Raw genomic sequence first — 27,218 nt, 5'->3', positions numbered from 1 at the left:
TTTTAAGATGCAGCAGAACTGATTAAGGTCTTTTTTTTTAACAGAAAGTACATTTTACATTTAGAAATTATTCAAGTTAATAGTGTCGATGTAAAACGCATTTTTTAAAACGTATTTATACTGCTAACAAGTATTTTTTCATATTTTTTAGAATAAACTTTCATCCATCCACCTATCCATCATGCCTGTGTAAACACTAAGAAATACTATGCATGAAATGTGCTATAAACTCCCTAAAGCAATATACTGTATGTTGTATGCTTATTTAAGCAGGAAAAAAAGAAGATATTAAAGCTGTGCACAGAAAAGCTGCTCTACCACTTGTTCACATGCATCTTCCCTAAACAGTAAGCATCTTACAAACTCCTACAACACGTTACACACGGATATGCTAATCATGTCGTTACCAGGCAGTGCTAATGACTTAATCATATGAATGTGTGTGATGTTTGCATGCTAATATAATATCAAAACACCTTGAGATATAGCAATGAATTAATGTTTTATTCTAAACAGAATATATCAGTCCCTTAATTGTACAAAAATACCTGAAAAGGTTACAGTTAGAATGTGTAAGCCATTCAGCTATTTACAGAACCAGACAGAACACATTTTCAGTACAGAATCTGAAAATAATAAACCTTGTTTACAACCCAATTTTTTGTTTGTTTGTTTCATTCCCTGAAATACATATATATATCTACTTATTTACATTTTACTTACATTTACGGTCATGGTATTTTATATATATATATATATATATATATATATATATATATATATATATATATATATATATATATATATATATATTGCATTGAGAAGACATGCATAGCTCAGGAAATATTACTGATTGTTGGGAAACATTCTGAAAAAATATGCAGTGGAAAAAGTCACAGAAGTTCTGCTCTGCATTACAGTGCACACATTACATATGTTATATGTTGCTATGATTCTTGACAAGAGGAATAATTCAAATCAGATCCACAAAATTACACATTAAGTAGCCTACATGTTGTTCATTAGAAATTACTACTTGTGTATAATGCAATAACATGAACGCTGCAATAAAAAGCAGGACCTCCTCATTCATCAGAACTAATACTCGTGACACAAATCCTATAACCTGAGTAAGAACACCCTCTCAGGTCGACATTAGTGAAGAGAGAGAGGATGGGGCGTGGGTTTTGAGGCACCTGATATGCATATGCTTTAAAACAATACTTTGCTCAAATATTAAAAGTATGTCATTATGTATTCACCTTTGTGTCATTCCAAATTCTTGCATGGAACACAAAAGGAGTCATCTAGCAGAATGTCCAAGCTTCTCTGTTCCATACCATTCACTGTATGATGGAAAACAGCTTGAATGATTTGAGAGTGAGTAAATGATTCCTTTAGTTCACCCAAAAATTAAACTGTGAAAGCTATATGATACAAGAGAGTCAATCCAGACAAAACTAGAATATCTTGAAGGCTACAGTTTTTTCAAGAGAGAACATGGGGTGTGTGTGTGTGGGGGGGGGGGGGGGGGGGGGGTATGGGCAACAACAGAGGTCTGGTGTGGTCAAAGACTCAATAAAAAGAAGTACACCGTTAGTTTAATAAAAATAAAAATACAGAGAAGTCTTGCTGGTCCACGGGACCATTTTTAAACAGCTTCCACTTCAACCCTGAGCAACCCAGTTACATTCATTTCTTTTACATATAAAAATGACATTTATTTCTTTCACTGATAAACTCTCAACAGATCACACACTTCGCAAATGCTACTACCAGCTCCTTTCAACAACACTGGGGAAAATGCAAAGAAATTCTGTCTTTGATTCATATTAAAGAAACATTTCTATAATATCTACAAGGCATACATTTGTTAGCGTTTTCATAATAAGAGTATTTGTGAGAATAAGTGAGTTTTTTAAAACAGCAATTTAGCTTAATAATGACCTTAAATGACAAAGTCCAGTTTTCCATCAGCTCGATGCAAACATAACATATTTTTTGAAGTCAATACGCTTGACAAAGCAACATAAAATATAATAGATTCAATATTTACACACTTAACCAACTAATAAAAAATGTACTAAAATAAGTCAAGTTTCTTCATTGTATATGCCATTTTGGAAGAACAAAAAATTCTGCATCCAAAAATTCAGTGTGGTATCTACAAACTTGAACAACATGAATGGAGTGTGTCCTGTTAAATTACATGATACATTTAAAAAATTAAACAATGCTATTTGTACGGACAACGTGATTGAAGTGTATTACTGTGTTAACACAGAAATGACACCCCGAGTATTTGGATTGTAAACAGACATTCTGCTTACACTCACTTTAGACAACAGCCAATTAATAGACAGGTAGGCTAAACGCTAATGCTACTCAGACTGCCTACAGATCAATTTTACTCACACAAGTGATTCACCAGTGACATATAGCAAACTTCCTCTCTGGCAAAATCCAAAAATCATGTTTTCACTTGTTAAATGATTTCAGAACAAAAACATATACCCTCCCAACTCAATACATCCATCTGTCTGAACCAGCCGGAAAAATTCCTGTCATACTTTTACACTAGAAATAGCCCAGACAGCAACATAGAGTCGGCCCAGATCCGGCCCACATCTGGGCCATGTGGAATCCATGCGTACCAGATGTGGGCCGGATCTGAGCCGACACAGAATATGCTAATCAATAGCATGTAACTGAAAGTTAGTTTAGTCCTTGGCTGACTGATTGTATAGCTTCACTTATTCAACCCTGAAAAATAAAGACAATAATGTCAAAGCTTGTGTGAGTATGCATTTATGCTTGCTTCTTTTGGTGAACGTAAGACCCACCCAAACTGCAGCTAAATCAACACTGACATACTCGACCTCAAACAAGGCTTGAACTAACTTAACTGACACTGAGAAAGAAATTCAAGTGAATAATAATAGCGCTGACTTAAGCCCTGCAGACTATTTCTGTGGTTAAATCATCCAATGAGGTCTAAGACTACCTTATTACACGGTTCTCTAAAATACTGATTGGCCAATCTCTTCCTTGTCAAATAGTTTTGATAAATCAATATTTCATATCCATTTATTTTATTTACTTTTTAGCCGTGTAATAAGAGTCATAATGTACAGTCAGCCGGTTACTTTCGCAAATAAACCCCTTTGTTTCAAGATCGCCTTTTGCACAATTTTTTTGTGATAAAAGCCAGCTGATTGTACATTATCCCTTATTTAACTGAATCGACACAAACATATATGTTTCCTAGAATACATACATGAACTGGATTTAAAAACACAAACAGCTTAATGTTACTTTGTGACAATTAAAACCACTCAAGACAATGTGGAAATTTGCTAGGAATAGACCTTAATCATGTAGACGCCATAGTTCAATTAACGTGAATGGAAATAAAGCTGTCAGGTATATATGTACAATATTCTGTTTAATGGGTTGCACTGTCTTAATGTCCTATATAATGTTTTTTTAGCATTTTTGTTCAATGGAAACTTTTTTCCAGAAAGATGTGTTTTCAAGATAATGCCGTAGCAAGATACACAACAGTACAACCCACTGAACAGACTGTACTGTATGTCTACCATAAGATCCATGAAGATGGTGTTCTAGATTGGGATACTGATGAAGAATTAGTGTTAAAAGGTTCAAGAAAGGGGGTCCTGTTAACTGAGGTCTGAAAAATTCACAAAAACGTGGAAGAATAGTATTAAACAGCGCTGAGAAAAATAAAACTAAGAAACACAATTTCAAGTAATCAAATCCAGATGAATAAATACATTTGTTGAAGCAATACTTAAAAATAATTGCGTCGTTTGCATTTATCTATACTGGTTTCTGGGTGAACTTGGAGATATGGTGGCTATACCCTCTCAATCTAGTTTAATACAATATAGGTACATACTAAATTCAAGGCTCTTTCTTTACATTGCGTCACAAGTACAAAAAAAAAATCTTTACACATCCGTTGTACCATGGAAAAGGCAGATTAGAAATTTGAACCCCGCCGTTCTATGGGTGTTCTTAGCCCGGGCTTCACAGTGTGCTGTCCTCGAAACAATCTTTCGAAACATGGAGAGAAAAATAACAACAAACCGGACTGGAGGTGGGACCGATGATGACAGCAGTTATAAAGATTCCAGTTTGTTGATCTAGCTCCTGATAGACTGCGACCCACAGCGAAGTTCCCAGCTGAGGGTTTAGTGGTTATTTTTCACTGGACTCAACAGACTCCTTTTTAAAATCAAGGCACCGTTCCTAAAGGTGGTGATGTCAGGCCATGTTTACTCATGTTTGAAGGAATAGTTGTCTTTCAATTTCTTTTGATTTAGTTTGTTTGTTTGTTTTGAAGAAGAATCATTATCACCATTTTTTTACTCAGGAAGCGAACGTAGGCTAGACACAAGTTTGGCCAGAGTTGAAGAATGTCAAAATCATAAACAGATTAATATTTCATGGTCTTGGTCTTAGGAGCATTTGGACTCTTGGTCTTGACTCAGACTTAACTTTTCTGGTCTCTGTCTAGACTCAGTCTTGACCCTCTTCAGGTCTTGGTCTTAACTCAGACTCAATATGCTCATATAAGTCTTGGCCTGAACTTAAATGAGCTGGTCTTGAATAAGACATTGTCGCATGGCTTCAAAAGACTTGATATATAGTAGATGAGTCGTATTTAATACCTTCATGATGTTTTTTGTCCTTTTTGTAAATTGACAGCCGTGGTACAGTTAATATGGCAAATACAAATTTCTCCATTTTACGGAAAAAGACATCATATGTCTTGTGAAAAAAGTCAAAAGTCATATGGTTTTGGTAAAACAGTAGGGTGAGTAAATAACCCAATTTAACTTTCTGAGGTTAACTATTCCTTGAAGGAGTGACACTTTACTACTTGGTTTGGCCAGTAGAGAGTGCTGCAGGTTATGTTTTGTGATGGGGAAGAACTATAACATGAAAAAAAAGGCCAAATGCATTTATGCATGAGAGTTCTGTGCTCAAGACAATGAGCACATCAAAAAAACAACAACAACACAGTATATCTAAATAGTCTAATAATTACAAATGAAAAAGATAAAAAGCGCAATTTTTACGGAAAAGTCTTTTCACAGTACTGAAACCACCAATCGGCTGTCTACATCTCACAGGACATTGTAGAATCAAACCTGCTTAATTTATGAAAGCAACAATTGCTATAGCTTGGTTGTTCCTGGTTCATGAGTGCAAAATCAAATCAAATATGTGTTCTAAGAGTGTTCTGCTGGTCTTCCCAAACCACTATCGCATCTGCACAATTCAGACCGCGGATCCTGAAAACTCCCTCTGGATGATTGTTGATTGTCCTGAGAACCTGCTCTGGCCACGGTCAAGTGTGCAGGTGGCTGAGAGGTTCATCAGCGCTAACACACAAGCTTTATTTCCTATATTTCTTGGTGGTCCTGTTTGTTGTTTTGATTTTCTCTCTTCTTGATGGAGAGGGGCTCTCGCAGTGTGCTTTTCTCCAGCCCAGCAGCACAGCATTACACCAAAGCACACGCCGTCTTCGTGTTTTAGTGTCTTAGTTTTAGGCGGAATCAGGCAGATGGAGGTCATAAGGCCACAGTGGTGCAAGGGTGTTTAAGTTTGCAAGGCAGAACTCCTCTGTTCAGCGTGTAGAACTCCACCAACTGGATCAGGTCCGTGAATTTGGTGGCGCCATCGTCAAGGCTCAAAAACATTTGACCGTCTTCTTCACACTGGAAAAGGGACGATTAGTCAGTAATTTATAAAAACATTTTATATTTGCAGATGCTGTTTCATGCACTCTGAAATGTGTCAGGTTGCAATTTCAATTAATGCAATTCAAATACGTGAAATATTCAAAACCGTTGGATCCTGCAAACAGTTTTCTCAACTGCCGGTGCTACATTTGCAAAGATTCTGGCTGAGCATGTTAATTGAAGTCATGCTGACATGTTTACAGCCAGATACCTGATTAATAACACAGTTTAAAAGGCACCACCTTTTGAAGTTTAACTATATTGCCCTCCTAGAGTATTGAGGATTGTAACAGGCACAGCAAAGCAAAAATGGACTTTATGAGCAGCGGGCTGTGCGCTTTCAATGCAATACTTGAGAAGAGTGTTTTTTTGCCTGTCACATTAATTCTCAGAGAGATAAAAAGGCTTTTCAGTAAATCTAATGCATTTTAATTTTGTTTCAGGGAATACTAGATGTGGCGAGGGGGCGTGGTTCAGCGTGGTCTATAACAGGGGAGAGAGAAAGGAGCAGAGCGGTACGTAAGTAGGTCAAGTGCAAATGACAAACACCTGTGTCTTATTGCAGTAATTGGTATGGAGAGACCGTTTATAAGCTGTGCTGGAACGAGAGAGAACGAGAGAGAGATGGACTGAGGACTCGACTGAGAGACTGGAGAGAAAGCTGAGCTCTCATTATTTACACAGTTTTGTGCCGTAGCGTGTGCCGCGGTGAGTCCCAGTCACGCCGACCCTTGTCTTCTTCCTTCCAAACCCTTGAAGCTCATCTCACTAGTGCCAAAACCCGGTAAGGAAGAAGAACGCCGCCTCCGTCATGCAGTCCCCGTCAGGAACGCCGTTTGCAGACATCATTCAATCGCTCACGGGTCTTCCCCAGGAGCAGCATTAAGCCCTGCTGGGCATAAATGAGGAACAGGAGCGTCGGTACGAGGCGCTCCTCCGAGCCCAGTAGGAAGACCGCAAGCTGTTCAGAGGCTGGTTAGACCAGGTGGTTTGGGCCGCCCAAATCCCACCAACTCCAGCCATAGCCCCGTCCCCGCCAGAACCTCTCAACAAGATGGGTCCTCACGATGACCCTGGTCCCCTGGAGATCTGCTGAGGCCTGGCGCGGCCCGCCCTTTAACTGGTCAATGCGGCTTATACCTCTGCTCTCTGGAGAGGCACAGGTGTCTGCACAACAACTGCCAGTTCAGAACCTCCTGGTCTATGAAGACCAGAAGCGCGCCATCTTGCAACGAGTCGGCCGGAGCCCAGAAAAACATCGGAGGTTCAGATCGCTGGACCTCGGGGAATCCGGCCGACCCTTCGTCATGGCGCAACAGCTCCGGGACTCCTGCCGCCAATGGCTGATGGCAGAGGGAAGCGACTTTGAGGGAATCATCGATAAAGTGGTGCTGGAGCAGTTCGTGGTGCGGCTCCCAAAAGAAGACCATGCAATGGTTCCTGTGCCACCGCCTGACGTCGCTGAACCAGGCCATCCAACTGGCCGAGGACCTGATGGTGGCGTGCCCAGGGGTTGTGTACCTCTCTCTCTCTCTCTCTCTCTCTCTCTCTCTCTCTCTCTCTCTCTCTCTCTCTCTCTCTCTCCCTCTCTCCCTCATCCCCTGTGTTTTTCCCCACTTCTTCTCCCTCTAAACCTGTTTCACTCCTCAGGTCCCGAGGGGGGTTCACGGCAGAGCCAATCGCTGAGCCCAGAGCGCCACCCCGGGGGCCAATCTGGTTTCACCCTTCAACGCTGAGGGGGGCCAGATTAATAGCCAACCCTGAAAAAGTGTGTGGTTGGGCGTGTGGAAGTCAGGTATCTGGGCTTCCACTTGAGTCACGGACAGGTGCGTCCCCAAATTGACAAGACGGCAGCGGTTGCAACCTGTCCGAGACCCAAGACCAAAAAGGAGGTTAGACAGTTCCTGGGGCGATATTACAGAAGGTTTGTACCTAACAGTTGGTACCTTTAGGCCTGAGTCAGGCGGTGGGGGTATGTGGGGAGGGGGGTGTGGTTCAGCATGGTCTGTAATGGGAGAGAGAGAGAGAAAGGAGCCAAGCGGTATGCAAGTAGGTCAAGGGCAAATGACGAACACCTGTGTCCTATTGCAGTAATTGGCGTGGAGTGACCGTTTATAAGCCACGCTGGAACGAGAGAGAACGAGAGAGAGATGGACTGAGGACTCGTATGAGGGACTGGAGAGAAAGCTGGGAGAAAGCTGAGCTCTCATTATTTGGACTGTTTTGTGCTGTATTGTGTGCCACAGTGAATACGCTTTGTGCGCGCCTTTTGTTTGTTTGGTTTCATTTTTAATAAAGTACGAGTCCCAGTCACACCGAGCCTTGTCCTCTTCCTTCCAAACCCTTGAACCTCATCACACTAGACAATATATATAGAAGTGTCATATGTGCATCAACACAGAAAGTTAATATGCTACATGTTCTGAGCGCAGAAAACTCTCACCGGTAAAATCTGGAAATGTTTCATTTTCTGGTGGTGACACAGTGTAAGTACAAACGCCTTGGGATTGCTCTGGCTGTCCCTCAAGAGAAACATTCTGAAAAAAACAACAACAATTAAGTGTAAGTATCTGTGGCATAGTTAGAACAGAGAAACATCCAGCATGTTTTTGAGAATAATTAATGAGTTATGATATGTACCCATCCACTCTGCCCTGCTGATGGATCATCTTGTGGGACTCCTCTCGTGAAATACGACCATGAAACCACAGCTGAGTTCTGTGGATAACTGGATCAGAGAGGATACAAAATGCCTTTAAGACAAGAATGATGGTGAGCAATTCTCAGTAGAATGCTGAGCACATTTGATGCTATCTATCTCTAAAAGCATGTACTGTATTACACATCTTTATATTGCAAGGATTTAATCTACATAACCATTAATTAACTTTTCTTATTAAGACGATGTATGATAGAAATGAATTAAACTTTTTGTTTTAGATTTCGTTTTTCAATTTTCCTTTAATTTACAATCAAAAGTTTTTAATTATTAAAAATTAATTAAGAAATTAATTATTTTATTCAGCAATGATGTCAAAATGCTCTAGAAAGCACCTCCACTTAATGATGAGGGGTGTAGCGGGCTGGGGATTCCTAGGCTTTTCATACGCTGACTTCTCTTCTGAAAAAAAAAACACAAAAAACACACAATCAATAAACTTACTACATCCTGCCACACTATATTGACAAAAGCATAGAGACACCTGACCATTACACCAACAGTGACTGGGCACTAACATGGATTGGGTCCCCCCTTTGCAGCTTTAACAGCTTCCACCATTCTAGGAAGACTTTCAACCAGATTTTGGAGTCTTTCTGTAGCAATTTCTGACGATTTATCCAGTTGAGCATTTGTGAGGTCAGGCACTGATGTTGGACAGGAAGAACTTGCTTGCAATCTCCATTCCTATTCATCCCAAAAGTGTTTGATGAGGTTGAAATCAGGACTCTGTGCAAGCCAGTCAGGTTCGTCCACACCAAACTCATCCAACCATGTTTTTGTGGACCTTGCTTTGTGCACTGGGACACTGTCATGATGAAATAGAAAAGGACCTTCCCCAAACTGTTCCCACAAAGTTAAGAGCATAGAATTGTTCAAAATGTCTTGGTATGGAGAAGCATTAATATTTCCCTTCCCTTCACAACCCCTGAAAAACAGCCCCATACCTTTATCCCTTCTCCACACAATTTTCCAGTTGGCACAAAGCAGTCAGGCAGGTAACGTGCTTCTGGCATCCGTGAAACCCAGACTCATCCATTAGACTGCTAAACAAAGAAGCGTGATTCGTCACTCCACAGAACACGTTTCCACAGTTCTAGAGTCCAGTGGCAGCGTGCTTTACACCAATCCATCTGATGCTTGGCATTGTACTTGGTGATATGATGCTTGCATGCGGCTCCCGCCACACAGTTTTTTTGCTGATATTAGCAGACCACTTTATTAGGTACACTTGTTCAACTGCTCGTTAATGCAAATATGTACTCAGCCAGTCACATGGCAGCAACTCAATGCATTTAGGCATGTAGACATGGTCACGATGATCTGATGAAGATCAAACTGAGCATTGGAATGGGGAAGAAAGGTGATTTAAGTGACTTTGAACATGGCATGTTTGTGTATTGAGTATTTCAGAAACTGCTGATCTACTGGGATTTTCCGAAAAAGAGAAAATATCCAGTTTGCGGAAGTTCTGTGGGTGAAAATGCCTTGTTGATGCTAGAGGTCAGAGGAGAATGTCCAGACTAATTTAAGCTGATAGAAAGACAACAGTAACTCAAATAACCCCTCATTACAACCGAGGTCTGCAGAAGAGCGTCTCTGAATGCACAACACGTCGAATCTTGAAGTAGATGGGCTACAGCAGCTGACGACCACACTGAGTGCCACTCCTGTCAGCTAAAAATAGGAAACTGAGGATTCAATTCACACGGGCTCACAAAAATAGGACAATAGAAGATTGGAAAACCATTGAGTCTTGGAGATGGTAGGGTCAGAATTTGGGGTAAACAGCATAAAAGCATAGATCCATCCTGCCTTGTATCACCGGGTTCAGGCTGCAGGTGGTGGTGTAATTGTGTGGGGAATAGTTTCTTGGCACACTTTGGGCCCCTTAGTACCAACTGAGCATCGTTTAAACACCACAGCGTACCCATCTTCTGATGGATACTTCCAGCAGGATAACGCAAAGCTCAAAACATCTCAAACTGGTTTCTTGAACATTATAATGAGTTCACTACTCAAATGGCCTCCACAGTCACCATATCTCATTCTGATAGAGCACCTTTGGGATGTGGTGGAATGAGAGATTTGCATCATGGATGTGCATCCGACAAATCTTCAGCAACTGCGTGCTGCTTTCATGTCAATATGGACCAAAATCTCTGGGGTAATGTTTCCAGTACCTTGTTGAATCTATGCCAAAAAGAGTTAAGGCAGTTCTGAAGGCAAAATGGGGTACTAGCAAGGTGTACAATGTAAATAACTAAATAATCAAAACAAAAATGATTATTTGAACTAACTCTCCAGGCATGTCCCTCTTCCATGGCAGCACTCTGAGCCTCCACGGGATTGTCAATCACTCTGCCTATCCTCCCTGAGAAATCCATGGCAACCAGAGAGTTCTCTGAGACACTCCTCTGAAAAAAAAAAAAAAAAAAAAAGATCAGAAGAAACAATAACTTTGTTTGCCATATAACAGATGTGTTACCTTTTGATAAATACTTTGTTCATGACCTAGTCTTCATGTCCTAAACCAGTAATTAATGTAATAGTCAAAATATTTAAGCATAACATAAACATGGGTGGATTGTTGATTTGTTTGCTAACAGAAAAGTTTTTAAATCAGAATCGTTTTGCATCTTTGTGTTCATTTGTTCTAAAATTGTCAGAATTGCATAATATCCATAGGACAGGCTGTAAAAAATAACTTCACTGCCAACACTTGAACAATCATTCCATAATGTGACATCATGGCCCACATACTGACACATGTGTGATTAATGCTCCATCTGTGAGAGGAAGAGAGAGGGAATGCAGGAATCGTTTAAAGGGAACAGGAGTCTTACCACAGGCGCTGAGAAGTGTGAAAGCAACGTTTTTCGCTGCTGGGGGATCTTGTAATTTTGATAGAGTAAAATGCCATACTATAAGGAAGAAAAAAAGGAAGCAAAGTGTTAAAAAGTTGATAAAATAATGATACTCTTTAACAAAACACCAAAATAAAACACAATGCTAATGCAGAGAAACGTTCATTGCATTTAAAATTAATCATTACACACTGTGTAATGATGCTGTATGAATTCAAAAATTATCATTCAAAGATTTTTTCTTCAAATATACTCTCATGAGAGCAGGATTAGTATAAGTATATGGTACACATTTTCATGACTGTATGTCAAATCAATCTCTATTTTTCCTTTCAGCACACAACGTAAAAACATACAACATATATGTATTATGCACAGAACATCTAAGTTATCCATGCTCTAGATCAGTCAAAGAAAGGTTCTAGATTAGTCATAGAAACTATGCAGATTCTAGATCAGCCTGGAAAGGGTGAGGGTCCTAGATCAGCCAGGGAAAGAATGCAGGTTTTAGAATATCAAAAGCCCTGTTCACACCAAGGACGATTACTATAAACATAATGATAAAGATATAGTTTAAAAAAATTATTCTCAATATTAAAGAATAGCAGAGTCCACACTACAACTATAATGATAATGGCACAGAGAAACGATATAGTTGGAATCACTTTCAGAAGGATTTTTCTCCAGCTGATGTACGATAAAAACAATGACAACCAATCAGAATGATATCGTCCGCTGGTGTGGATGCTAAGTTATCGTTTTAGTTATCTTTATAACTATCGTTGTTGGTGTGAACAGGCTTTAAGGAAAGATTGCAGGTTGTAGATCAGTCAGGGAAAGGATGTGGGTTAAGGTCAGCCTAAAAAAGGATATGGGTTCTAGATAAGGGAAAAGCCTCTGGTATGAGACCAACAATGGAAAGTGTGCAGGTTCTAGACAAGCCAATGAAAGGGTATAGATTTTAGAATAGCCAGAGAAAGGTAGGGGTTCTAGATTAGTGAGGGAAACTGAGTAGTTTCTACATCAGGGAAATAACCGATTCTAGATCAGGCAAGGAATGGCAGTGGGTTCTAGATTAGCCTGGAAAAGAGTGAGGGTCCTAGATTGCCGGTTCTCGACCATTCAAGGAAAATTGTCAAGGTTCTAGATCAGTCGAGGAAAAGTGTAGGTTCTAGCTCAGTCACAAAAGAACAATGGAAAGGGTGCAGGGAGGTTAGATATTTTCCAGACCAGTCAGAGAAATTGTGCAGGATCTAGATCAGTCAAGGAATGGGCGTGAGTTCTAGATCCGCCACGAGAGGTTGCAGGTTCTAGATCAGCCAGTGAAAAGGGGTTCCTCTACTAACCTTAAAGAGTCTGAAGGCCGTCATCCAGCATGTTCTGCTCTGCTCATCCTCTGCACACAACATCCTCAGTTCTTTCACTTCATTCCGTACTTTGTTAGGCTGAAAATAATCATAATGCACAACATTAGCCCCTCTGCTAAAAATAAATAAATAAATAAATAAATAAATAAATAAATAACTTTGTGAGATATTAAATTGTGCTTTTCTGCCTTAGACAGAATCAAATGACCAAAGCTTTTTTTTTACACTGAATTTGTGATGAATATTTAATATTTTACTTTGAAATGCTTATCTACTTTAAGAGTTCTCATAACAAACCACATAAACTTACTTTTATGCAGAATTCAAAGTCAGTCGGTGCATTGTGCAGCTTTCTCCCTGTTATTACTGTAAAGACATTGCTGTCATCCAGGTCTGCTATTAGCTGTAAATGCCTGGGCTCCTGTGAAAGATCAGCCAACAGCTCATGTCATTTAATGGATAAGGAGGGAAAGGGTACCAAAAGAGTACTCGGGGAGGGGTCGGATCTAGCCAACACCTGATGACATTAACAGAGACTTGCACATGATGTAGACTAGTAAAACAGACCATTTTTATACAAAATAGGTGGTCATGAGTAGTTTTTTTTTTTTTGAGAGAGAGAGAGAGAAACTAAGCAAAGTTTTGCATTTTTCACCTTTGATGTTCCTTTTGTTGAGAAGTACAATCCTGACCGTCTTAAAAACACATACAGTTTCTTCCATGATTTCCTGCCCATTTCTTTCACATACAAATATCCCTGGATCTCAGGACAACTGCTGGAGTTTAAGAAGTTCTGGAGATAAAAGAAGAGAATACTTGAAAATTCTATGAAGCAGTCAGTCAGCTAAGAATTTTGGTAGAGAATGGTTTCCTTTCAGTGTAAACTACTCACCACTAGGTTTAAAAAAATATCTGAATGTGTCAATAAATCACTGATCAAAAGTAATATTTTCAAAATTGGAGACCTAGGAAGGTTCTGGGTAATCATTTAGGCACACTTTCAGGACAAATTCATCCCCAGAAAAACAATAAAATCTGACTAAATGCATGTATATTTGGTGACATACTCTTTTTGTAAAATTCGTACTGTAAATAGAATGATGTAAATAGTCCAAAGTGCATATAAAAGTGTTTGGCATATCTTACATCAGCTAAATAAGCTAGTTTATAAGAGAGGGTCTACACTTTATTTCAATGGTCCACTTTAGAGACTCTACTAACTATAAGTAACTTTGCCACTACATGTCTACTAACTCTCATTAGAGTATTAGTAGACTGTAGAAGATTTTTAGTAGACTGTTAGGTCAGGGTTAGGTGTTTTGGGTTAGTAGAATAAGCTGACGTAGTTGCAAAGTTACTTATAGTCAGTACAATGTCTGTTGGGGGGAACATTAGCATAAAGTGTGAGCAGATATTAAGCAGACAGTCTACTAATAGTTTAATGAGAGTTAGTTGACATGCAGTTGCAAAGTTACTTATAGTTAGAAGAATGTCTAAAGTGGACCATCAAAATAAAGTGTTTCCCAAAAAAGTATGGGCTGATGTTAGATCAGGGGGTGATGGGAAAGAGAACACATGCCCATGTTGTACCTGCAGGAGCTGAGCAGGGGGAATGGTCCCATTGGCCTCCTGACACCAGGCAACCATTTGCTCTGGGAAGAAGTTCTGTCGAAAAAACATGTTTTAGCTCACTGAATGCATATCAAGATAGTATATTGGTTTTAATATGCCTTATTTTCGCACATTTTCAGAACAGTCATTCCAAATTAAATCTTTATAATTTCTAAGGATAATTTCTATAAATAAGATTAATATTAATATCATGCAAAGTAATCCCTGTATAGCTCTGAAACCATGACTGCATATTTAATAATAATACCCAAAAAAGCCTTATAATAATGCAATATAACAATAAGAAAATCTCCATGATTAAAGACATTCATCTGCTTGAGTAAAATTGTACTTCTACACATAGAAAACAAATGGAAAGGTTTTGCAATGACTGCCGGAAAAGCCTGTCTTTTGCGGTTAAGGTGGATGAAAGAAAAGAGCAATTATTCAAAATTATTCTAAAAGCTCCTCATTCCAAAAACCCACAAAACAATAGAGTATTATATAATCTTTTAAAAACATAAGCCTGCCACCTATTGACTTTCTTCTAATGATTTTAAACCAGGGAATTTCAGGAAATTCAGGCCAAAGCTTTGCGTAGCTTCGAATTATAATTTTTTTTTACTAACATTAGTGACTGTAGAGCCATATTAAATGATTAGCTAACATACGTTAAGCTACTCAAGTTACTGGAAAGATTATATAATGCTCAACAGTTTTCATGGCATTTCTAAGCATCTGATTAGCCTACAACAACAATATTTTATGTATTATATGTCGTCAAGTCATCTTTATTTATTTATATTATTATTATTATTATATAGTATTATATTATAAGCGCTTTATACAATACAGATTGTTTCAAAGCAGCTTTACAGTAAAAATAGGACAATGATTTAATGATGCAAACAGAGTTAATTTCGGCTGTAAAGCAGCTCTAAAAAGAAAAGTGTCATTGTTCATATGTAAGGGATAATATAGAGTCTGTTATTATTCCAAAATAATTGCCAACAGGGTGTTGTGTCATCACCCTGAAGGGTTTTGTTGTTGTTTTTAAAAGTAATATTTAGCTGATTTTACATTGTCTGTCTGATTTTACATTGTTACTTTTCAAACAAATAAATGGACAAGAAAAATTTATTTTAATTGATTTTTTTTAATTGAATTTTTGATTTGAAATTATTTTTTAGAAAGAGTCTGTGGCGAGATATATAATGTAAAACTAGCAGAGGTGTGTACTAAAATTGGTATTATACGTTTAACTGAATATTTTAGCCCCGAAAATGCAGCCACTGACCAATCAGAATCCAGTATTCTACAGAGCAACATTCATCTTTTCAGGCCACATACTTAAATTCTTCTCAAATGGAAATGTGTCAGCACACAGATGCTAGGCATAGTCCCACTATCCACAAATGAGTAAACAATCATGGATGAGACAAATGGATGGAGAAACCGTGAAACTAACTACCACATGACAGAAAGTTTGGGGCATTTAAACATATTGCAGCCTAGCATGAGAATCTTAACGGAAGTCAACACTATATCCGATAGTTTATCTGATATCATTTGATTTATATTTATTTTTCGAGGTATAAATGGAATACAGTTCAATGGGTCAACGCACAAACACAGATTATGTGTAAATACCCCCAAAGAAAATGCTACCAAAGATTATATAGTTTTAGAGCTTACTTGAGTTATGGCAATGTAAAAGTGTCAAGGATGGAAAAAAATAGTAAATTTAAAGCACAGATTTCCCTCCTCTCTGTCTGCAGCTAAATTTACAAGAGGACGGAATGTTCGTGAAAGTGTGTGATTTCCAGCCCAAATAGTAAGAGGCATGGGTTTCTTTTGGGTTGTGTGTGAGAGAGTGTGAGAGCAGCTCACTGAACTGGAAGCATGTCACTTGATATCTGCATCTAACAAGTAAGACTGAAAACAGTCCATTAATGTCAGGAACTTTCCTTCAGCGATAATCCGTGTCATGTTACTTATGTACCTGCTGACACCTGCTCTAAGAGGGCGAAATAAAAATAATCTACAATCATCTTAACCTAATTATAAAATAGTTCATGTGAGGTCTTGGATTAACTTACCAAAGGATTTTTAAAGAATTCATATTTGGCATAGTTCTTCCTGAAGAGAAATTTACTTTCACTGGTCATTGACGTCTGAACTTGGACAACCAGATCATGGTCTTCTAAACATCGTTCTGTGGATTGATGGAGGGGGCATAATTTGGTCACAAACACACTGCATTCACTTACAAATCTGTATTAGACATATAAAAAGGTCTGTGTGTAAAAACATATGACAAAAAAGGCATCTTTGTAACCAAAGACTCAAATGTGGTGTAATATTTGCATCTTGAATGACATACTATTCTGTTACCATTCATCCAGGCAGACAAAAAATAAACTGGGACGGCGATCCCTGCCAGATGAAAAGAGAGTTTGTCTGGAGGAGAGAAACCCCCCCCCCCTCTCACCCCCCCTTCTCTCTCCCCACCCCCATTTCAGCTTATCCAGCGCAGAGTCTTATTGACTAAAAAAAACCTCCATTTGATCAATGTATATATTGATCTCTGTTTAGATCTGTTTCTCTGCCTTTCTCACAATCTCTCTACTATTAGTCTCAAGGAGCTTATGCTGCCCACGACCGCTCCAAAAACTGACCCTTAACCCTTATATGGACATATGTTCTTCATCCAACTGTGGAGACGGTCAGAGAGCTTGTTTGGCAACAGGAAGCTATAGGGGGATCAGTTCCACCCACCCCACAAACAGCATGAGAAGTGTAAGAGATGAATGACGAGAAAAAATAACATATCGGCAGAAACACATGAGAAGTGTAAGAGATGAAGGACAAGAGAAAATAACACAATAAAGTTTGGTAAAAAGCAGAAGAAACTATAATGTTTTGTAGAACAGTGTAAAAACAGTGAAGATGTGCTTCTAAAGTGCAATTTCAATTTGAAAAACAAACACCTCAGAGTTTTTATTTTTATTTTAAAGCAGATTTGATTATGGCTGAAAATCATTTATATTAAACAATCTTCTTTGTATAAATCTTTGTATTAAACAAACTAAAGCAATTCTATGATTTTTTTTTACTTTTGTATTTTAATTAACCTAAAAAAATGTGATTCATGGTAATATCTAAATTAGCTAAATAACTATTTCAATTTGGTTTATTCTTCACACACAGCAAATTTACGTTCACAAGAATATAGTGCACTGGTCGTGTGAACGTTTTTGTTTTTTAGTGCATTTGTATATAGTTTGAAGCTTGCAAACTCTAATTTATGTGCCATGAAAGGATGTGTTTTATGGTTTAAAACAAAATGAGGGTGAGTGAACTATTCTTTTATGGTAAGAATTACCCATTGTCGCTTGTTACAGTGCATAAAAAATGAAACGCTTCATTTTCCACAACATTTTTTTTTCTACAGTAACTGTATCTAGAAAGCATTGTAATTATTTAGCAATTATAACATCCACTCACAACAGTTTTGTATATGTGTATCAATTTATACACACTTTAATCCACTTTACGACAAATCTGGTTTATGACTTTTCCCCACAACACATCCATCTTGAAATGAAGGTTTGAGATACAGAAGTACTCAGGAGTGACAAGCTTTTCCATCATTCCGCAGTTCAATATTTGGCTTAGTAAGGAGAGAGTCTGGCATTGCAGAGAGATGATGTCATGCTTTCGCTCAACCACATTTCACACTAGTCTAGCAGAGTGGATCCATAACAAATGAGGAACGGACCTGCTCTGGCGTTTTAAATGCAGCCTGTGTTTCGCATATAAAATGAAGAGTTTGTCCAAGCATTCAAATGAGCATGTTTATGGATCGATACTGTTGAACAAAGTAGAAAATGGGAATCAGATATTAATTCAAATTTTTTTAAATTATTATTAATATAAATGTCTCTGGGATACCAAATATTGAGCCTGCTGCAAAATACACAAGAATCTTTTTTCCCCGGACAAATGACTGATCTAGAATTAATGAACAACTAGCAAAATGTCTAATATACCAACACAAGGCCTTCTTTCAGAGTTTGGGTTTACCTTAAACAAGTTTAATAATACTAACTCAACTTCATTTTTCAGTAGCGTGAAAAAAATCGTATCTGCTTTACAAAAGATTTAGCTTTTACAGTAAAGTAAGCTATTTTGCCAACAAAATGTATGTAGTGATGTAGTATGACAAAATTACATTGTTATTTAAAATATTGTATTGCACAAACTTTGCAACCAAGTGAGCTAAGGTTACTAAACACGTATTCCAAGACTCTTCTTTCTTACGTCTAGGATTGAAATGTGTAGAACTGATTCATTTTGTGAATCAGTTCATTCAGACATATCAGTTCAAAAAACAATTCACAGACTAACCAGAATGATTTCTCGGCAAAGACATCTCTGTGTGGTATTATGTCTTTTAGACATAAAAATTTATGTTATTTTCTTATTCTATTAATTATTATTGAGATTATTATTAGTATCTTAAGAAGCTCAAAGAGATTTGGAACAATTTGAGAGTGAGTAAATTATGAAATCATTTTTGGGTGAACTATCCCTTTAACAACTGAATGCTGTCATTGAGATTTCCATTGAATTTGTGTCAGATAACCAGTGCTATGATTACAAAACATATCTGATAGTTATATATTTAAAACAACAAATATTTATTACCCGCTGTATTAGCTGAAATGTTGTTAGCTACTTTTTATGAACAGATTGTAATGTATCAACCTACTATTAACTGACTTTAGTTTAACCACTTGAAATTATGAGAAGGCTATATTTTTTTGCAAGCTACAGTTTCAAAATTCCCCAACATATCCCCCAATTCCCTAATGATCTGTCATATCCCTACACTCATTGGGAAACTGAAAGTAAAATAGAACGTTGAAAGAACGATGAAAGAATGATGATAGAGAGAAGGGGAGCAGGATGTAAATAAAAGGTTGAAAGTAAAAAAGAAAACCATTTGTTTGCCAAACAAAACAAATAGTTGGATGGAAAACAAAATCCTGTCCCGACCTCGGGTGGCTGAACTTCCTGTACGACTCGTTGCCCTGGGCTGACTTTAAGTCTACTAGCAAGCCCGTACATTCTCGCCACAGGTTATTCGAGGTAACCAATTAACACACAGCATGCATTAGCCAAGAGATTTGCCCTCAACGTGCACTCTGACAGCAACCGTCAATGTCAAAAAACCCACCGAGCATGTTTGAGTTTATAGAGCTAAGAGCAAAAGCAGTAGTTTTCAACTGTTGGGTCGCAGGTCTGTTATGAGACGGTCGTGCTTTCCATATTCAAACTACTTTCCATATGGTTTAAAATCCAAATAAACATGGTTTGTGCTGACCATGATGCATTCTTTTTTTATCTGGTGAGACTGAAACCATAGAAATTCAATCTTGTATGATAAACAGCATTAGTTCTGTCTTGAATAGAATTTAAAATGGTGTCCTGAAGCATAAAACACAAGACAAAACTACACATGACAATGCCGTGCTTGACTAAAGTACCAGAACCAATACCAGTTCTACTCTTGGGGAACCTAACTTCCTGTTATGTTTCTGAGTGAAACGGGATTTCCCCCGGCGACCGTTAATCAATTACTCTCAGCCCGAGGACATAAAAGGATGAATCAAGGAAGTCTGTCTTCTTCTCTTGCATGGTCATCATTGATTTCAACTCCAGCACAAAAGACCCTGTAATTACTGCATCTAAAGTGGTTGACGCTCACACAGACACATTAAAACGGCTCTATAAATTCACTCGCTCCCCTCTAGCCTAAAAAACTAGAAAGCTAGTTACCGAGTCCCAGGGATGGATGATGCTCCACAAGCGCCCAACTGTTATCGTCCACACAATGGTTTTTATAGACGAGAAACTGGCACAGGTCTCGTGCAGTCATGTCGGCTGGGATCTCCACCACCTTTCCCATCCCGTCCTCGCTGAAGATTTTTATGATCTGAAATGTATGAAAAAAAAAGTAATGTTACTTAGATATGATGTGGAGGAAGAAGAAAACAAATTTCTAGTTTGGAAAAACACATCTACACATTGGTAAATTTTACTGCGTCACAGGACAATTTTATTTTCAGGGTCCCAAAGGAAATAAAACAAACATTAAATAGTGCTACACAACAACATTTAGGTGACATACTGTATCTTTTTACAAAAAAGGGAACATCTGAAACTCTTCTAAGGCTTTGACCCAGAGTGTTAAGCCATCCACACTCAAATCTAGGTCTTTTCACATACAAATTCCATGACTAGACTACATCCTTGCTAATACGAGTAGGAAAAGCTGAAGAAATTTTTTTAATTTAAAATAGTTTGGTGCTCGACAACTGAATGGGTCCCATGTCATTGTTTCCCCCTTTTCACTCACATACTAGCTTTTCTCGAAAATTCTCTGTTCCTATTAGCATCATCACTCACCCATTTTGAGATCGTTCATACATCCTCTCACCCAGAACATGTTTATAAATCCGTTACGCCAACCTTTACGGCTTTTCCACCACATTTACTCCAAATTCCAGAATTCACTTAAACTGTTAATGTAACCGTCGCAGTCACACTCTATTTTAGACTTTACGTTTCCTTCTACAGGTTCTATTTTTCACCCCACTACTGATGGACACCAACTCTCCGGACTCTTTCAGTCGCCTAGGAGGAGAGGGACTCTAAAGTACTCAAGAGGAGCTGTGCGTTTGGGGCTGAGGAGAAATCTTACCTCCCCGGGCCTGAGCAGGCAACAGTCAGGAGAACACGATGGCATTTTCCCCAATAGCCTCTGTCCTCCTCCACACACTGAGAGACAAACCCGCTCCCCGAATGTCTCCACAACTCCACAAGAGAGAAAAAAGACCCCCAAAAAAGGAAGAAAAGCAGTTCCGATGCTTCGCAGATGCTTCTTCCTGTCAGTGGCTCAGCTTATCCTACCTGTCACAATCTCCCTCCTTTTCTTTCTCTCTCTGTCTAGCTTTGGCGCAGGACAGAGCATGCAGATGGCACTGTTTCCAGCTTGGCAGACAACTTGCCTCTGTTCCCCTCACAAAGGGTTACAGCCACAGGCTTTTAGGTAGTGAATCAAACCACACTTCCCTAACCAATCATAGAGCTAGCTGAAGCTGATGTAATCATTCCCACACAGACACAGACACACACACACACTCACACACCCCTTACACACGTACACACACCAACAGGCACACATACACAGACGCGCAGTCATACGCACGCACAGCCTTAACTTTTCTCCCCCCCCCCTTCTGCATAGCTTCAGTTTCTTTTTGCTCCTGAAAGGAGAGCGGCTCGTTTTTAGCAGCTCGTTTGTTTCCTATGTAGTGGAGATGGCGATATGACCGGACAGAGCAAAGCTTCTCGGTTGTCTAAACCTTAACTTTTTAGAGTCTTGAACGAGTTTCATGTGAGGACTTGTTGAAAGTTTTCTTTACTTTCAAAAGCCTAACTTTGAAGTTAGTAGTTTGAAGCCAGAAATGTCTCTCATGACAGGGCAAGACTCATTACAGCTGAAATGAAACAAATGCCAGCACTTGAGACGCCACTCACTGCCTTCCCCCCAGTCAAACTTTATGCCAACATTCCTCCACTAAAGCCACGGAAAAAAAAAAGAAAAAAGAAAGAAAAGTGAACCCCAGTGGTTTCACTGGTGACCCCTGAATCCACACACACACACACACACACACAGACACACACACACACACACAAACCTAAACAAACACGCAAACAAGGAAAGAAGTCAGACGCAAACTTTCAGACAGCTAATTCAACAGAAGACTGATACAAAGAGACTACACCCCACCCATTTCTGTGGAAATGAACTGAGTTTTTCTCTTTAATGAATCCAGAGTTTAATCTCAAGTCTTCATCTCTCTCGGTTATGACACATGCATGCATATCTGCTTGGCTGCCTTTGCTAAAATTAACTTTTTGTGACCACAGGAAACCGGACAGAAAGGATGACTCAATCCTTTTCAATCCTTTAGGAGACTATTTCAGTTATGGGGGTGGGGAGGAAGGGAGAGAGCAAGAGGAAGTCGGGGATAGAGGGCTGGAGAGAGTCCTGGAAGCAGTCCAGAAGAAAGAGTCAGTAGGGGTGGTAACATAAAAGGTATGCAAACTCTCCAGTGCTCCAGCTGCCTTGGCTGCTCCTCCTCTTCTCCTCCTCCTTCTCCTCTCTTTCACTCATCACTCTACCATTTAGACAGTCAGCGAGGAAAAGACTGGGTCACATATGTCCACACACCATCTTATAGCGTCATAAGCTACAGCCATGGAATTCAATGTACAGCGTGTCCATCATTACCCTACTGACCCATATTGCCACGTGGTGACTGTTGGACTTGATATAATAGTTTGTCAACAGATTTTTCCATTTTTTTTCTAGAAGTGTATATTTTTTTGTTAGGGGCATGCCATTAAAGGGACAGTTCATCCAAAACTGAAAATTATTTTATTAATTACTCACCCTCATGTCGTTCCAAACCCGTAAGACTTTCATTTATCTTTGGAACACAAATGAAGATCTTTTAATTGCAATCTGAGAGCTTTCTTTGCCTCCACAGACAGCTACCCCACTACCACTTTGATGCTTCAAAAAGTTCATAAAGAGATTGTAAAACTAATCCATATGAATTGAGCAGTTTTGTCCAAATTTTCTGAAGAGACACTTTTGTTTCATACAATAAACAGTTTGAATTTATGCTTTTATTCACATATAAACATTCATCAGCTGACACATCAGTAAATGAAGGCTTAAGCATGTTCGCTTTTGCAACAACCAATGAGGTTCATTCTTGTCTCTTACACAACACGTTTGAACTTTCGCAAGAACCAATGAGATTTGTTCTCAAACATCAAGACGGTTTGTTTGAGCTTCTGTTTATGTCCGCTGATCAATGTTTAAATGTGAACAAAAGCTGTTCATCATATAAAGTGATCGAGTCTCTTCAAAAAACTTGGACTAAATCTTCATTTGTGTTCCAAGGCACGACATGAGGATGAGTAATTCATGAAAGAATAGTCATTTTGGGGTGAACTATCCCTTTAAGACCTCAACTTCATAAATGCCCATGACTTTTACAACTATCTGCATTCATCTCCCCAGATTGTGAGACATAATCATTACATCATACAACACTTTGGGCCCAAGTAGAAACCTTCGTGCAAAGGTCAAACTGATCATTTTAATACTTTTTTCCACACTCCTGATCAGGGCCATCACTAAAAATGATGGGGCCTGGGATAACATTTTTTTTAGTTGGCCACCTCCGTCCTGGGCAAGGACAAGATTTTCTGTAAATATCCAGCAACTGTCCCTTAAACAACAGTGTTCTAAAGTCATTGCATGGGTTTAGAACAGTTGGCATATAGAAAAGACATATGGATACACTTTTGTTTTTTGGGAAAAGAATAACTTAAGCATAAGAAAAGAAAGAGAAAGAAAAAAATGTCAAAGGGGATTGGAATGACAGGAAGGCGAGTTAATGATGACCTAATTCTTTTTTTCCCCAGTAAACTATTTTTGTGTGTGAGCATACATCCTACTGTAACTACAGATCTGACAAGTGTTTGTTTCCAAAATGGTCTAAAACAACACAGGAACATTTTCCATTGCAAATCTGGAAGTCATTGGTATCTTTCAGAGCCCCGAAGAGCCTCCAAAGCATTCCTAAATCTCTTGTTTACTAAGAAAAACAAAGATTTGTTAGCAATCAGATTGCTATAAGCAAATTAATGCATCAGTCTTGAAATGTTTCCAGTCCCTCGCAAAGTAGACATATTAAGTTACATAATATAATTATATTGTTTCGGAGGCTTTTTCCCGACAGTGTCATGAAAAAAAAATGTGAGAATTAATGTCTTCCAGTTGTTATTTCATCAGTAAATCAAGTAAGTGATGATACCTGATTGCAACAGAATTGATATAACATAAATCAACAAATATTACCACACCTAGTTTTCCAGTCACTGATTACAGGAAAGGAATGGTGTTAACTTTTAGTTCCAAGCTAAGAGCCACACTTCCCGTCTTTCCCCTTTCCTGTTTTCCAGTATGCTCCTGTTTCTAATTTACACAGGCTAAATAGACAACAGTTTTTGACTTGGTCGAATGTATCCAGATCTGAGACCAGATTTGTATTTTTTCTTTTCCAGAAAAACAGCAGAGCTGATATCTTTCTGACACAATATATGATGTAATGTTATTTAAAGTACATTATGATAAATACTTTGCTTGTTACATAAACATGCAACATTTCAGCCGTAAATAAATTATAAATGTTAGCTAGATTATGTTCATTATCTGTCTAGCGATGCATGTTTATGCTGAAATATAAAAAAAAATAATGGTTTGTATTTTTAAAAACATCTATCATATGTTGTTATGTGTAGTGACTTTGATTTAAGTGATTTAAGTTTTACTTTTTTTAAAGTGATTTAAGTTTCGCACTTCAGAACTTCTTTATAGGGAGCGAACGTTTCAGTGCCCTGGAAGGATTCTGCGATTGAGACAGCACTTTAAATGGCCGACTCCCTGATGTGCCCTGACTACTGAACTAGGGAGCTGAGTGAGGCCCCCTATGTTTACGTGAATACTCGCCAAGACTGGCATTTTGACATTATTTTGTGTGTATTTGACTTTTCAAGCGCAATAAGTAGCACAAAAGAACTAAATTTAGTTCTGAGAGGTGGATTTATTTGCATGCACTTTGGGTGTGAGCACAAAATCTGAGGGGAATTAGTAAAATGATGCGCATTACGCACAATCCCAGGACGAAATCCCAACCATGTAACACCAACCATATTAATCTGGAGCAAATGAAACGAGTGAGTGAGGGAGGCGGGTTTGTGTGTCAACTCGCTGTCGGAAAGATGAGAGAGTAAGAAAGCGCAGCTGGTGTCATGTGTCTACTCTGTGGAAAATTAGTTTTGGAATAATTTCGATATGTAATATGTAACGAAAAATCTATATTTTTGACAACACTACATTGCACTTAGTTTATTATTTAAGATGCCTTTTAACCCTTTCCTTGCCAGCGTTTTTTTTTTTTTTTTTTTTTTTTTTTGCCAGCCACCTCCAGCGTTTTTGATAATTTTCACAAAAATGTCATGGCCCCCAGAATATTTTGTTGTATAAATATCTGAACATGCAATATATCAAAAGAAAGAACAGACTTTCTGCTTTCAAAAAAAATAAAACAAGACTTTTATTCTAGCTTCATGCATTCTTTTTTTGGTCCCACTTTATATTAAAGGGATAGTTCACCCAAAAATGAAAATTCTGTCAGTATTTACTCACCCTCATGTTGTTCCAACCCCGTAAGACCTTCGTTCATCTTCGGAACACAAATTAAGATATTTTTGATGAAATCTGAGAGCTGGATCACTCCTCCATAGGCTTCTAAGAGATTGACACTTTCCAGCCCCGAAAAGTTATTAAAGACATCCTTAAAATATTCCAAGTGACTACAGTGGCTCAATCTTAAGTTTATCAAGTGACGAGAATACTTTTTTTGTGCAAAAACAAACAAAAATAACGACTTTATTTCAACTATTCATTTCCTTCTCTGTGGGCCTCTAGTCAGTTAACGTAGTGTGATTGCGTAGAGCTACGTCACACGTAGGCTCACTATTGGCCGACGCTGGTCATGAGTGTGATGGGTGTGACGTATAGCCCACAGAGAAGGAAATGAATAGTTGAAATAAAGTAATTATTTTTGGGGTTTTTTGTGCACAAAAAGTATTCTCGTCGTTTGATAAACTTAGGATTGAGCCACTGTAGTCACTTGGACTATTTTAACGATGTCTTTAATAACTTTTCAGGGAACAAGTGTCAATCCCTTAAGAAGCCTATATGGAGGAGTGATCCAGCCTGTCAGATTTCATCAAAAATATCTTAATTTGTGTTCCGAAGATGAACGAAGGTCTTACGGGGTTGGAACAACATGAGGGTGAGTAATTACAGACAGAATTTTCATTTTTGGGTGAACTATCCCTAACTAAGTGGCTTTAAGAACTATATGTACTTACATTAAAACTAATAATTTGATACAATGGACTTATTGTGTACATACATGTTTTTACATTGTTCTTATATTTTAAAAATACCTGCATGTAATTACAGCTGTAGTTAATGTATGTAATTACATTTGTAGTTACACTGTTGACCCTTCCCTTACATCTTAACCTAACCTTAAACCAACCAATACCACCACACCTGTCCCTAACCTTACCCGTATCACACCTCAATCGCAGCAAAAGTGTTTTACAATACAACATGAACACAGTAAGTACATTGTACATATTTTTCAATGTAAGTACATAATACTTCAAGCCACTTAATATAAGGTGGGAGGCTTTTTTTTAATCAACACTTGAATGTGGGTAAGTTTCATAGAAAAGCAACATTGAGAGCAAAAAGCTGAGAAAATCTGGTTTTTGTCAAAGACTATGTCTAGATCGGATTCAGAATGATTATTAAAACAAAGATAAAGTGATCGAGTCCATCAACTCCAAATTTTTCCCCCAAAGCTTTTTAGCCCTATAGCTTGTCCAGGGTCGAGATTTCATTCAGTAATGTTAGGCAGTTTTGACCTAAATGTTGTTTAATGTTGATGATCACATTTTTTTACATATGCATATGATTACATATGGTTTCGATTGTTTCTGCTTTTTTTTCGCCTTTGTTTTGATCAGTAGATTCAATAGTCTTTCAGAAAATGCGTAATAGCACAACCTACGGTATAACAGTGAAAACACGGAAAGCTGGAAATTAACATCAATAAATTGGCTGTTAGCCTCCCGAGCATCATAAATTCATGAA

The 27,218-nt window shown here is 38.3% G+C and overlaps 1 protein-coding gene across 3 annotated transcripts in view; it reads right to left on the bottom strand.

Moving 5' to 3' along the window:
* Nucleotides 1–1,585: 1,585 nt before the first annotated feature.
* The window catches only part of grb10b (growth factor receptor-bound protein 10b), a 116,936-nt gene continuing 91,303 nt past the window's right edge, over nucleotides 1,586–27,218 (bottom strand). For all 3 annotated transcript variants that reach the window (XM_077207999.1, XM_077207981.1, XM_077207990.1), the window contains exons 6-17: nucleotides 20,180–20,336; nucleotides 16,435–16,550; nucleotides 14,315–14,389; nucleotides 13,380–13,517; nucleotides 13,035–13,145; nucleotides 12,704–12,802; nucleotides 11,337–11,414; nucleotides 10,791–10,907; nucleotides 8,826–8,892; nucleotides 8,412–8,499; nucleotides 8,215–8,308; nucleotides 1,586–5,747 (exon numbers count right to left, since the gene is read on the bottom strand). In XM_077207999.1, coding sequence (XP_077064114.1) covers nucleotides 5,601–5,747; nucleotides 8,215–8,308; nucleotides 8,412–8,499; nucleotides 8,826–8,892; nucleotides 10,791–10,907; nucleotides 11,337–11,414; nucleotides 12,704–12,802; nucleotides 13,035–13,145; nucleotides 13,380–13,517; nucleotides 14,315–14,389; nucleotides 16,435–16,550; nucleotides 20,180–20,336 — 1,287 coding nt within the window. In that variant the 3' untranslated portion in view covers nucleotides 1,586–5,600. The remainder of the gene's footprint in view (nucleotides 5,748–8,214; nucleotides 8,309–8,411; nucleotides 8,500–8,825; nucleotides 8,893–10,790; nucleotides 10,908–11,336; nucleotides 11,415–12,703; nucleotides 12,803–13,034; nucleotides 13,146–13,379; nucleotides 13,518–14,314; nucleotides 14,390–16,434; nucleotides 16,551–20,179; nucleotides 20,337–27,218) is intronic.

The sequence above is a fragment of the Siphateles boraxobius genome, unplaced genomic scaffold (assembly GCF_051911475.1).
Source record: "Siphateles boraxobius isolate OS27281-9 unplaced genomic scaffold, OSU_SipBor_1 12, whole genome shotgun sequence".
Classification (NCBI taxonomy): Eukaryota; Metazoa; Chordata; class Actinopteri; order Cypriniformes; family Leuciscidae; genus Siphateles; species Siphateles boraxobius.
This window is presented reverse-complemented; position numbering and strand designations above follow the sequence as displayed.